A 14,240-nucleotide genomic window follows, 5' to 3' on the forward strand; every position below is an offset into this window, starting at 1 on the left:
GAATAAGAAAGTTATAGACATAGGACCTGGTAGAAAGTGATAGATAGGACCTAGTATCTGCATCTCTAGGGAGTAAAAAGCAGTAAGTATACCATAGTGTTGTAGTCTCTCCAAATTGAAGACAGGCAAATTGGTGACAAAGGCAATGGGATGGTTCTGGTACTTGGGATACGAATCATGTGGTATTAACAAAGCTCCCCACCCACCCACATACCAGGTATATACACTGCATCACAGGATCTACTGCCATTAGGAGTGTTTGGGGAAAAACCATGCAAATGGCCTAAGCCACATGGCTGAAATAGTCAAGCAGATTTCAGCAGCATGGAATTTCACCATGCTCAGTTGTCTACCCCAGTGCTAGCAAAGTGATGAGAGCCAAGATAAGGCAGTGTGGAGAAGGGGTAAGTGGAGTATAGTACTAGCCATACTAGATCAGGCCAATAGCCTATATATTTGTATATATGCTTTGACATTGATTTGAATGATATATTGTCAAGGGAGTTTAAAATGTACACCCCAGATAAGGCTTTCTTCTAAGCAAAAATGGCCAGCATATGTGGGCAACTTGATTCTCTGGGAAGCCAGAAATATCTCATTTCTCCTCTGCAGCACACACATATTTTTGGCTGCATGATAAAACTGGAATGAAAGGAAAGCCTATTTTTTATTGCATTTTTCCTTCCTTTATTATTATTATATATTTATTTATACCCCACATTGACAAGGACTCACTTACTGTGACACTTTTTCCACTTACTGTATAGTCATTTTTCTGTGCAAATCTGTGCATGTTTACACAGAAGTTTACTGAGTTCATTGGGGCTTACTCCCATGTAAGTGGGTATAGGATTGTAACCTGTGAATATTGCAAATATCTCTCTAATCTCTTAAACTACTGTACAGTATATGAGGTAGATTTAGTGGCAGTTATACACTGTTGGGCAAATAACATATATCCTGTCTGTTTTTCAACCCACCCTGTTTCTTATGTTAAAAGAAGAGGACAAACATGTTTTTAACATTAGTCCATATTACTCCCTGGTGAAATCTTTCCATGCCCTTAAATCAATTTTATTGAACACCTGTTATCTCAGTGAACTAAGGCAACAGCCACAACTAAACACAATATATTTGGTAATAGTGTTAATCATTTAACCATTAACTTAGTAACTGAAAAGTAGACTCCTACTAACTGAAATTTGTGGAAGAGATGAGTTTAAAAGGTAACTTTCAGGTACCTGTTCCATTTGTTCAGTCAGTTAACTCTAGGAGAATATTCTCTGCACTCTCCTGGGATGATAAGCAAGAGACTTGGTCTATCCAGAGAACAAAAACTAGGCACTGTATCTTTCTTTCTTTTTTAACTATTTCAGGCATTTAAGAAGTGTTGAATCATCAGCTGCTTTTACATTTTAATGGTACTGCTTCTCTCCCCCCCCCCCCCCGGCAGTAATAACTCAGTATTTGAACTGTAAACTTTTTCTACCCTTCAGATGTGTTCTCAGAAGTAGGTTTCCTTTGGCTTCAGCCATACACTACTTCTTCCTAGTTGCTGAATGCTTGAATTCGTTACTTTTAACCCATTGCCATGATTAGTTATACATCTGTACTTACAGGTAGTACAGAACCTTAATGCAACAGTTTGTTTCTCCTACTGCTATTGATGTGGTTCATATATAATACAAAGCCAAACTATGGCTTTTTGCAATGCATGAACATGCAGGTTTCTGATGAATAAATCACAACTGCTTTGCTCTTCCCCTGGTTCTGGTGCCGCTGCTGCACTGCTATAAGCAAAGCCATGGTTTGACATGTAAACCAAAACTTGGTTACAGCTTCTGGTTTCTCTGGAGTGAGAGAAATCCTGAGCCTGTGTGCTGATGATACACTAACCCAAACTATGACTTAGCTCACATAAGTGCAGATGCAAAGTGTTTGTACTAAGCCATGGATTGGCTTCACATTGCATGCAAACTGATTTGGATTTTTGGATTTCTGTGTTCGCATTGTCTAACTAGACCAGAACAAATCTAAATCAGTGTCTTCAGCTGGGCTGGGGGAGGGCCGAATCTGTATTTCATCACAAAAATTCTGGAAGCTTGATAATGGCACCTAGAAATTTGAAATTGTTCAGCCTATAGAAAATAGAAATACTTACCAGCCCTAGAGTCCAGTACAAAAGTGGAGTGTGATATATGCAGGACCTTTTAGGAAGGTTGCAATAGCTAGCCTTGCTTTATTTCTGTAAAAGTGGCTAGTTGGCTACCACTCTTTCATAGTATAGCAACCTTTCTCTTACCCATCTTGAAAGGTTTTACAGAAGACATGATTTGTATGGTTTATGCCTGTTTCCTTTCCAGAATGTTTTAATACCTTGAAACCTTCTTTGAGGGAGAGGAAGTGTGTTTTGATATTAACCTAGGAAAGTTTGCTTTGCACAGTTGAGTCTTAGAAAAATCAATATAACACTAACTAACTGCTTTTAATTAAAATTATATATTACAGGATTTCAGTGCTTGATAATCATTAGAACGGCCTTCACCAACTGGTGTCCGTCTCATTTTTTGGGATGTATGCACTGATAGGAGTTGTAGTTCAAAAGATCTGCAGGACACCAGGATGGCGAAGGTTGCTTTAGAGAACTGTTTGCAGAATCAGTAACCATTTCTTCACAGGAATAGTTGTGTATAACTGGTGAATGATTATTTTCAGTTTGCTTTGTATAGATCATATAAATTCTGCTTTATTTCTAGGGGAGGAAATAAAACACTTTCCCCCTTCTTTTTAGGTTCTCTTCTTCTGGAGTCCAAAATCAATCCTAATACTGCTTACCAGAAGCAACAGGTAACAATTTAGTCAGCTATCTTTCCCAGCGTAGGAAATGTTTGGTGGAAATATGACAGTTGGGTCTGCCAATTTCAAGGTGCTTTCAGGCTGTCGTGGCTTGGGTTATGAACTGCTGCTGTGACCCAGAAGTTATCTGTTGATGCTTCACTAGCAACAATGTAACAGTAACATGGTAATTGTTTGTGTCTCCAGCTTAATCTAACAGTTCAGTTACCATAGAACCTTTTGATGTATGGCAGTTTTCCAGAATTCCTTATATCATTCCTCTGTACAATAGTCTTGTGAGTTAGGTACTCTTGAGTGTAATGAATACAGTGAAGTCTAGTGAACTTCACATTAAACTTAACAGATCAGCTAACACAATAAAAAAGCAGCACCCAAAAAGTTGTCAGGAGATTTTTGGACTGATTGACAAACCAAATAGTAACCAATTGCTTGGATAAATTGTGATTCACTAATGGGTTCTTAGGGAACACCTATTGCAGGACCATCCATACCAAATTACTAGTAGATCACCAATGTAACACTGTCTTTTAAGTAGCATCCAAGGCACTGTATGCTTCTCAGTCAGATTACCCAAGTAAGGCTGCAGTCAGAATAATGTATACTCAGAAGTAAGTCCCATAGAAATCAGTGGGGCTTGTTTCCAGGCTCGTAGGATTACAGTTGCAGTCTCAGCTAGTAGACAATGTAGGGCAGTCCTGTAAATATAAAGATTTTGTGGATTTTCAAAAAATGTGCAGCGAAGGGCCTTGTGAAAAGTTCATTAAGAACATAGCAGTCATTTATTAGTCTCTGTGATCTTATGGGTTGGTGACTGATTAAAAAACAGGAAATATCATATGAATGAATGAATGCTGTAGGGGAAAAAGCAAATGGAGACAATAGGAAAAGAGTGGAAAATTAAACAACAAATAATGCCATTACCAAAGTTGATGTTGTGTATATTTGAAATGTGTGCATGCAGTTCAAAACCCTTGGGAAATTGTTAAAAGGTTGCATAAAGCCTGCTAAAATTATCAGATGGATGAATTGTTTTATGAAGAGAGTCTAAAATACAATACAGATGGGAGTGTGGTTATTGGTTATAAAAAGTGAATAAGAAATATTATTTATGAAAGCTGGCTTTTAATCAAAATGAGAATGTAGCAGATGTGACAACCATAATTTCATGCAAAGCATGACATAACACAATGTTGCCCTATAAAATTCATCTACTTGCCAAAATATACATGATGTTTTAGATCCAGCAGCCATAGTTTGCTCAGTGGCAACTGTATCTCATATGCTAAAAACACCTCCAGCGTGCCGTGCATGTGACTTTCTTTGCACTGGCTTGGTATCCATTGACAATCCAATATGGGAATTTTTAGTTTGTGTTTTTTGTTGTATTAATAGTAATATGCAAGTGAAACACTTTGTTTTTTTATCTCAAACATTATTGGATCAAATAATTTATCTTTAGAAAATGTTCTGTAATGTTAAATATAGCTTAACTAAACACAACTCTTAACTTTTAAAGGACACACTGATTGTGTGGTCTGAAGCAGAGAACTATGATCTGGCACTTAGCTTTCAAGAAAAAGCTGGATGTGATGAAATATGGGAAAAAATATGTCAGGTAAGTTTTCCCTCTCAAATATTTAAATATTTGTTCCATTTGCAATATTAAGTGAATATTTCCTTCACCATTTCCTTCAGAAGCATCCAGATTATTTAAAACCTGAAATGTGTGTAGTGCATATTCAGACTTCCATTCAAACTAACAAATGGGCTAACTAAACAAGAAGGCCAAATACATACAACTCCTGATTGTCAGCAACTATGAAAACGAAAATATTTCACTGCTGTAGAACACTGGGAAATCAAAAATTACCATAAACCTTGCCATTAGGAAGGTAGTAAGATAGCAATAGCAAAAGTAGAATTAAATTGGTGCCTTTGCACTTAACAGATGGGTTTTTCATCAAGTGGATACCATTAATAGAAGAGGAGATTTTTGCCTGTTCCCCTTTCCCTCTGCAGCCCCCAAAAGTAATCTCCAGAGAGTTGGGGGACCCTCCAAAACAGCATGGAAGGTGCTCTGAAAGGCTGTGTGGAAAAAGGGGAAAACTGAAAACTATCATTTCCATTAGCAGAGACATCTGCTGATCAAAAGTCCTTTTGCAAGCACAAGAGCATTTCATTGTTTTTATTTGTTAAATTTCTCTCGTACCCTTCCTCCCAAAGGAGCTTGAGTTGAATTCTACCCATACAGTTAATTTGGAGTAGCAAGAGTATTTGTACATAAGTATGGAGGGCAGGATTGGCAAGATGGCCCAGTTTAATTCGTAACAATAGCCCTGACCAGAGTGTGGATAACTAGGTGGCAGTTGCCCAGGGCGGTACTGTTTGCATTTTATTTTAATGTGCTGCCCTTCATCAAGAGAGATTCTTGGGTGGTTTATAAAAATTGATGCTAATACATTCAAATAGAAAAACCAAGTATTAGTAGGCAAGCTAGGTAGGAACAGCCTTCTAAAATATTCAGGCTCATTCTATAGTGTTGGTTAGAGGCTGAACTTAGTATTGTGAAGCAAAAAAGCTCACTTCAGTTTTTAGTCTAAGATAACAATATCTGAAGACAAACCTGGTGCTGCTTGCATTGTGATGCTTAGCTGCCATGGTGTGGACTTTTCCGAAACTAGAACTTTCACCCACCTGGTTGGTTCTTGTATATTTTTTTCCAATACCTGATATTCAAGGTTTAATATTTGGTTTTACCCATTTCCACTGGATTGGGTACAGTTCCCTTTTCTCTGCGATATTGTTTAAGATAAATTTATGGTAATAGTGCTTGGATTGTCTGCATCTCTCTATAGCTGTAGGCATCTGGCTGTGAAAGCTGAAGAGGTCCCCTTTGGTTTTCTCTCACTTTAATAGGTTCAAGGGAAAGACCCTTCAGTGGACATTACTCAGGATCTGGTGGATGAATCTGAAGAGGAACGCTTTGATGATATGTCATCCCCAGGTCTAGAGTTGCCATCTTGTGAATTAAGTCGACTAGAGGAAATTGCAGAACTTGTGGCATCTTCGCTACCTTCTCCATTGCGGCGAGAAAAACTTGCTCTAGCGCTGGAAAATGAGGGCTACATTAAAAAGCTCTTAGAAATTTTTCATGTGTGTGAGGACTTGGAAAACATTGAAGGACTACACCATTTGTATGAAATTATTAAGGGAATCTTCCTTTTGAATAGAACTGCACTTTTTGAAGTAATGTTTTCTGAAGAATGTATAATGGATGTAATTGGATGCCTAGAATATGATCCTTCTTTATCACAGTCGCGGAAACACAGGGAATTTCTGACAAAAACTGCAAAATTTAAAGAAGTTATTCCAATATCTGATCCAGAATTGAAACAAAAAATACATCAGACGTACAGAGTACAGTATATTCAAGATATGGTTCTACCTACTCCTTCGGTGTTTGAGGAAAACATGTTATCAACTCTTCATTCATTCATCTTTTTTAATAAAGTAGAAATAGTTGGTATGTTACAGGTAAGTCAGGAATTATTTTCTTTAATCTTGGATGTTGTGCAGATTGAATGTTGTTTCTATCTAGATTTCCTTGTTTGGAGCCTGCTGGCAAACCTGGGGCATTTCCTGTACCTGGAAGGTGCAGTCTGGGATACTGGGTCTTACAGTTTGGCTCCTGTTAATTGGTTTAATTAAAAACTCAAACACTGGATTTTTAATGAATTTTGAGTAACTTCAAAACTCTTGAACATAGTGATGTAAAATTTTGGTGGTAATTTATCAAATTGCACCTCTGCATTCCCTGTGAATATCATGCAAATACTTAGCACTAAAAGGCCAGTGGAAGGAAACAGAAACTAGCACAAACCTGCTATGACCTAGTTGTCTGAAAAGTGACAGAATCCATCCTCTTAGAAGGGGCTCCCATTCCTGCAAATTTGATTCAGTTCTGTTTGAATATGTTAAGATACAAATGCATTGTGATTTTTCCCAATGGGTAATACAGTAAAGTAAATCTTTGTTTACAAAATAAAGGAACCCTAAAAAGTAGGAATGAAACAAAACATTGCATGCCCACAAACCAAAATGAATCCAAACTTTTTTTGTTTTTTGCAGAGCCTTGGTGTTTGTTAATTATATGGTTTCAGGGGATGTTGAGAACTGCAGAGGCCCAAGAAGCTGAAGGGAAACAATTTCTGTTTTAAAATGAATTGTAACTTTTAATAGATACCGTTTCATAGCGCCGAAACTGCTGTAGTATGTAGTGAAGTCAGGTGTTCTTGATATGCCAGGAAAGCCCAAATTACACATCAGAAATTACATCATACTGTACTGCTTTGTTGGTCAGTGCTAAGTTAGACAATTTCTGATCTATTGTGGGGGTTGGGGTTGGGGGGGAAGCATTGTGTATGCTTTGAATATTTTAGGTTTTGAGTTTTTTGGGTTTGCAAAGGGCACTGTAATTGGGGGACGGGGAGAGTACACCTAATGGGTAAAATGAATGGATGCCACATGTGAATATTTAGGAATTAAAAGCTGTAACCCATGAACATTAGAGTCTTTTAATACTGGATTACAAGGCACTACTATATGGTAAATTTGCTCTTGTGTGAAAACTCAGTGATTCTGTGGTTCTGTTGCTTTTTTATTATTAGCTTGGGTAAAGTTGGAGATAATGAGCTAATCATATTTACTGAAATTAGCAAATATTTCAAAGAATAGGAGAAATATTTCAGGTAATAAAATGCAGTTTAAGGCCTGATGTAAAGTTTTGTGCATGAGAAAGAAGAGTTAAAATGCTACGGCTATAGTGCATAACAAACTAAACTTTTTAAAGAGTTGCTAATATAACTTTAAATATCAGTATGTGATACTGTGGTGCAAAGGGGCCAGATTTGGACAATTTTGACTATATTAACAGGAACATTAATGCTTATGCATTGTACAACTCGGGAGTCAGTAAGACTGCATTTGACATAGTACAAATTTTGTGTGCTCATTTCAAGCGGAAGTATGCAAAGGTAAATATAGAAGGCAGCTTTTATTGTGAAAACATTAAGATGCTAAGTATAGCTGTCCTACAGAAGTAGAGAGGTTTGGAAGAAATGTTTTAACTTTTGCAAACAGAAAAAGAAGAGTAGAAGCGAGCACTGTTCGTAGGATGCTCCTGCTTTAGGTAGTGGAAGACGTGATTGTTGCTGATTGCTTTTTCACCCTGCAGCCTCCCTGAAAACTGTTCCAGAGGGTTGAGGACCCTTCAGAAGAGCATAGGTGGTGACATGGGCCTGGAAAGGGAATTGCCTCCTACTTTCTTAAATGGAGAATCTCCATTCACTCTCAGTCATCGGAGCCTACACAGAAGGGAAACTCTGAATCCAACCCAATTAACTGATAATCATATTTTTTATCATAACTACATGGTGCACATGAAACACTCCTAATCCTGTACTATTTGGTAGCTGGCTTTTGATGATCTGAGCTAAGCTTCTGAGTAGTAATAAATTTTAAGTATGCTTTTCATAGGTACATTTTTAAAATATTGATATACATCTAGCCTTGAGAATGGGCTAGAGGTATATGAAGCCTTATTTATTTATTTATTTATTTATTTAACTAACTAACCGCCCTATACCCCTAGATCGCAGGGCAGTTCACAACATAAATTGCTACCTGTTCGTGGCAGGGGAGTGGGGAAGTTCTTTGCTTGGAAAAAGTGAATGTTGTAAACACCTTTTCATCAATTGATCATCGAATGTTAAATCCAAGATGTATGGGTGGTATTCAACTAAGTTTTACTTGGTAGACCTGTTGAAATCAACTTATGTTCATTAATTTAACACCACCCTTTGTTAACCAAAAATAAATAGTTAAAAATTATGAGGATAAACTGGGAATCACTTACGATACAATTGCTGTGCCTGTTAATACAGAGCTTGCAACCTAGACTTTGTTTTAAACACACATAATGTGCATTTACATAGAGTGCAGTGGGTGATTGTTAACATTTATCAGTGGTGAGATATGTACTTAACAAACTACTATAGTTGAATCTTGTCATTTTTAAAGTTTTGTCCTAGTAGACAGGATAGCTAGCAGTGCTTGATTGTTAGGTCTTATGGCTATTTCACCTACTTTTTGTTGTTGTTGTTGCTGCTGCTGCTGCTGCTGCTGTTATTGTTATTATATTTAATTTGTACCCTGCTCATCCGGCTGGGCTGCCCCAGCCACACATACAAAAACACAATAAAACATTAAACATTAATAGTAACAATCTGATCCAGTATAAAAAGTCACAATAACTTTAAAATAAACAACCTATATCAAATAAAGCTATATTCAATAATCCATTAGAATCTAATAGTAAACAGTTTATTAATATTTAGCAACTATTTCTATGTAAAAAAAGCACACTTGTTCCATGAAGTATGACTTTTAGTGTCCAGGTAACGTGGATGGGCTAAGTAATACATACAAAGGCTTTCTAATCTGGTTACTTGGGGGATGGAGAGGAATATTTTTATACAGTGGTGCCCCGCAAGACGAACGCCTCACAAGACGGAAAACCCGCTAGACGAAAGGGTTTTCCGTTTTGGAGGCGCTTCGCAAAACGAAATTCCCTATGGGCTTGCTTCGCAAGACGAAAATGTATTGCGAGTTCCTGCGGGGTTTTTTTCCTTCCCCCCCTTTTCCTAAGCCCTAAGCCGCTTATCAGCTGATCCGCTGATAAGCCGCTTATCAGCTGATCCGCTAAAAGCCGCTAATCCGCTAAGCTGTCAATGGCCTTGCTTCGCAAGACGAAAAAACCGCTATACAAAGAGCCTCACAGAACGGATTAATTTCGTCTTGCGAGGCACCACTGTATTGTCATCAAATTCATTTCCTACAAGAGATTGGTGCAATAATGCCTTATTCACATGTACCTGAAACTGCTTAGAACGTGTGTTTATCAGAAGAGCAAAATTCTACTTATGTCTACTGTGCCTACCTTGCCCTTTGTGCATTGGCTCTTAAGCTGTACCTGTCCAGATTTAAACACAACATGTTAACAAAGATGCGAGGGGAAGAAGTGTGATACCACTTCCTATTACATAGGTTTATGTGCGAGTGGTGTACAATTTGTTAGCAGGATTGTGTAAAGAATATGAAATGATTAAGTGTATGGAGTCATTTTGGGGGGCTTTGACTTAGGCTGTGTAAGCTCACTTGCAAAGGCTAGGAAAAATGTGGTATTAGATGGGAAATATTCTGTCATTTTCTGTAGACAATGTGAATATTTGATTTCCACCATCAATACGATTCTTTTTTACATTTTGCACAAGTAATTGGGTGAATGAAACATTTGCATCTGAAGTCAATGGGAGTTTGCCCTTAAATCAAGTTTTGCTTTATATTATTGTTAAAGACAACGTGTACCAGTGAGGTGTAGCTTTGTCCCTTCAAATGATCTGATTTGTAACTGGTGTGTTTGGTTGGGGAATATATTATAGACTTTTAGTGTCAATTTGTATTTCTAAACATAACATTGATTTATTATAGGAAGATGAAAAGTTTTTGACAGACCTGTTTGCACAACTTACAGATGAAGCTACAGATGAGGAGAAAAGACAAGAATTGGTAGGTGTTTTGAAATGAGCTTAGTGAGGCAATTGCTGCATTCTGTTTCTTGGTGAATAAAGTATTGTTTTCTGTGTTTCAGGTAAACTTTCTTAAAGAGTTTTGTGCATTTTCTCAAACATTACAACCTCAAAACAGAGATGCTTTTTTCAAAACATTGTCTAATATGGGCATTCTTCCAGCACTAGAAGTCATCCTAGTAAGTTTGCAAAGTTTACTTCTAAACTTGTATGTTCTTCATTGGGGCATTTTTGAGGAAGAATTCCATGTAGCACTGTGTCAATCATTCCATCAGGGCAAGCATTTTGCATTGCCAGAAGGGGCAATCCCCCCTTCTGCGTGTTGTTGTGGTGGTTCTCCTGACACATCTGAGCTATTTTGTTTTGTTTTGTTTTGTTTTGTTTTTGGCTGGGGGGCAGGGGGGTCCACTGCACAAGCGCAAATCCTTGTATGGGCTTTCCACTGATGGGACTCATTAGCTGAATTCTTCCCATAGTCTGGCAATTAACTTTTTATGTACCATTTTGGGATACTACATTATCTAGAAAATCCATGTGGTTTTATATATATCCTGTCCTGTCATACTCCAGGTAGGGAGTATGCATGTGGCTCCGGAGCCGCATGTGGCTCTTTTACACCTTTGCCGCAGCTCTGGGGTGGATACTAGCGAGGGGAGGAGGCGCATTGTGCGCCCCGACACTCCCCACTGTGGAGGGCGCTGTACTGGCTGTGACGTCGCATGGGGGCGGTGCGTGCGTTAGTCACACACCATCCCGACGTCACCTTCCCGCCCACCCACCCGCTACATTGTAAGGGGCATGTACGCTGGTCACTGTTTTGCAGGGGAGTGAAGAACACACACACACAAAAGGGTAACTTGTTAATTTAACGTTTATTTCTATGAGGAGTAATTCTGAGGGGTCAAACAAATAAATAATAAAAAGTGACAAAAAAGTTATTTTTATAATGACGAGTTTTGTGGCTCCCAGTTTTTTTTTCTTCGGAAACGGGTCCAAGTGGGGTTGCAGACCCCTGAGGTAGGGGAATGGAAGAGGGCAGCACCAAAGCATAGGCAAAGCATCAAAAACCATACTGGGCGGTTTAATCAGATACACAAAACATGCAAGAGGTTTTGGTTTCAACCTTCCTTGGGGGCAAAGAATATTATAAAATAGACTTCTTTAGTAAGGCATTTTGTCTCAAAAGTGAGCTAATTAAAACAATGAAAAGTTTTAGACTACCTTTCTACTATAGTTACATAACTTGTTTTTTAAATGCAGGGTATGGATGATGCACAAGTGCGAAGTGCAGCTACTGATATATTCTCATATTTGGTTGAATATAACCCGTCTATGGTACGAGAATTTGTCATGCAGGAAGCTCAACAGAATGATGATGTAAGTAGGTGGCTCTTACCATTTTCAAAATTACATTTCCATTAGTAAAGTATGACAGTGAAGTATTTCAACAACTGAAGCTTGGATAGATGCTTCAGTATTCTTTTACTGATGTGTAATTGTGTTAACCCAGGCAGTTCTCACAGATATGTTACTGGCTTCTGCAAACCACAGTTTGCACATTAGGAAGTTTGTAGTCTCTTCCTTTTGCCTCTTGAGCCTAAATATCCCTCTTGCTTGCCATGTCAGCTTTTACCATGGTTCAGAGTTACCTCTGCATTGGCACTAATTACCATATATACTCGAGTATAAGCCAACTTTTCCAGCACATTTTTTATGCTGAAAAAGCCCCCCTCGGCTTATACTCGAGTGAGGGTCCTTTCGGGCAGCTGCTTCCTCTTCCGCCTTTGCCACTGTTTGTGGTGGAGGAACGAACACCCCGAAAGCAGCCCTTTAGGGCTGCTTGTTCTTCCTCCACCACTGCCGCCACCACCACCAGGTTTGTGGTGTGGTAAACTGCCTTATACTTGAGTCAATAAGTTTTCCCAGTTTTTTGTGGTAAATATGGTAATAATGATACTAAGCAAATTTCCTCTAAACCTTTATTTGCAAGTCCTGTCTTATAACCCCGGGTTTATTTGGAAATGCTAGTTGCCATTAACCATGGTTAGCATTGATACAGATATTAAATTGTCTTGTAAACATTTCTGCTCCCCCCCCCAAGAGAAGCTGGCAGAAGAGGAACTGCGCACCCTGGTTCTGGGAGCCTGCTTCTGGGAGCTTCTTGTGGAGAACATGTGACAGCATTGTTAAAACTACTGCACTGGCTGCCAAGGTTCAAAGTTCTTGTACTAATTTACAAAGTCCTGAACAAATTAGTTCCAGTGTATCCCAGGAATCTCTTGAACCCCTTATATCCCAGCACAATTGCTGAGATCATCTGCAGGCATGTCGTTGGTTGTTCCCCAAGTTGGTGAGGCACATTTGACAACGATGAGAAACTGAGTCCTTAGTGTCTTCAGCCCAGTCCTTTGAATACTCTGCCATTAGAGATTTGACAGGCACTTTCTGTGCCAACTTTTAAATGCCTGGTGAAAACTATTCTGCCAATAATACAGTGGTACCTTGGTTTTTGAGTGTCTCGGAAGCCGAACCCTTCGGAACCTGAACGCAGAAAACCTGGAAGTAATTGCTTCTATTTTCAAACATGCCTCGGAAGTCAAACCATTTCTGCTGCATTTTTTTCTTTTTTCTCCATTGACTTTGCCGACCACCCTTTGTGCTTTGGTTGTCAAACGTTTTGGAAGTCGAACGGTCTTCCGGAACGGATTATGTTTGACAGCCAAGGTACTGCTGTACATCCTTCCACAAGGGTTAATTGATATGTTTTTAACATTTTAATGGTTTTATTGTATGGTTTTTATGTTTTATTGTTGTAAACTGCTCTGATATATATTCTATGACATAGTGATATATGAATATTTTTATAAATAACTAAAAAGCAGTAAAACCTCATTCTTCATACAAGTGCAGAGGGCTGCTGGAAGAAGAGAGGAGCATCCTCTGTTTCTGTGCTTGGTGCTCTACTGCATGCACTGTGTAGAAATAGGAGGAGGAACAGAGTTCCATGTTTCTCCTCTAGCTGCCACAGTCCACATACATATAATTTCTTGTTGTATGTGGTGACCATGCAAATGATGATATGCAGAGTCTGTTTTAAAATACGATTAAAGCCAGCAAGGGAAAGGAGATTCACTTCAGAGAACTGAGAGTGGGGGAGAGTAAACCAGAGTTTTGTCCCTACTGGGCCAACGTCTGAGGACTGATTCACACTTTCCACTGATAGCCTTTATTTGGATACAGAAACCACTGTAGAGAAATCACTCTTAAGGTGAAACTTGTGTGGAGAAAAAAAACCCCCTGAAAATGATAGCATGAAGCAGCTCCAGGTCTGTGAATATAACTATGCACAAGTCATATACATGATTATTTTTGATAACAGTATTTCTTTGGATGATATAGTTTTGTTTTTCTATTAATATATTAAATTTTTGAATATGTTTAATAGAAGTTTTTATGTTGAATTGTTTTGCTTTTTTTAAAAAAAAAACCATGCAATAAAATCTCTAAAGTGATATCAGCTGAATTGAGAGATTGATATATAGTATGTTAGATCCCAGAACATATTTTTAAAACAGCAGTAGCAATTGAGTGTTTCTATAAATAGGATGCAATTTTCTTATAGTATGTAGTAAAGAGCATTTAGTAGCTAGTGATTATGCCATACCACCTCAAAAGGCTGTAGCATAGTGTATGTTCAAGGATCTTCCCATAACATTCAATGATACTGCATACTATACA

At 38.3% G+C, this 14,240-nt stretch overlaps 1 protein-coding gene across 1 annotated transcript in view; it reads left to right on the forward strand.

Moving 5' to 3' along the window:
- The window catches only part of PPP4R3A (protein phosphatase 4 regulatory subunit 3A), a 30,207-nt gene that overhangs the window by 3,022 nt on the left and 12,945 nt on the right, over nt 1-14,240 (forward strand). The window contains exons 2-7 of the mRNA XM_081860082.1: nt 2,792-2,847; nt 4,373-4,471; nt 5,773-6,390; nt 10,405-10,482; nt 10,565-10,681; nt 11,763-11,879. Of these exons, the coding sequence (XP_081716208.1) occupies nt 2,792-2,847; nt 4,373-4,471; nt 5,773-6,390; nt 10,405-10,482; nt 10,565-10,681; nt 11,763-11,879 (1,085 nt within the window). The remainder of the gene's footprint in view (nt 1-2,791; nt 2,848-4,372; nt 4,472-5,772; nt 6,391-10,404; nt 10,483-10,564; nt 10,682-11,762; nt 11,880-14,240) is intronic.

The sequence above is a fragment of the Podarcis erhardii genome (genome assembly GCF_964252035.2).
Source record: "Podarcis erhardii genome assembly, chromosome: 1".
Taxonomy (NCBI): domain Eukaryota; kingdom Metazoa; phylum Chordata; class Lepidosauria; order Squamata; family Lacertidae; genus Podarcis; species Podarcis erhardii.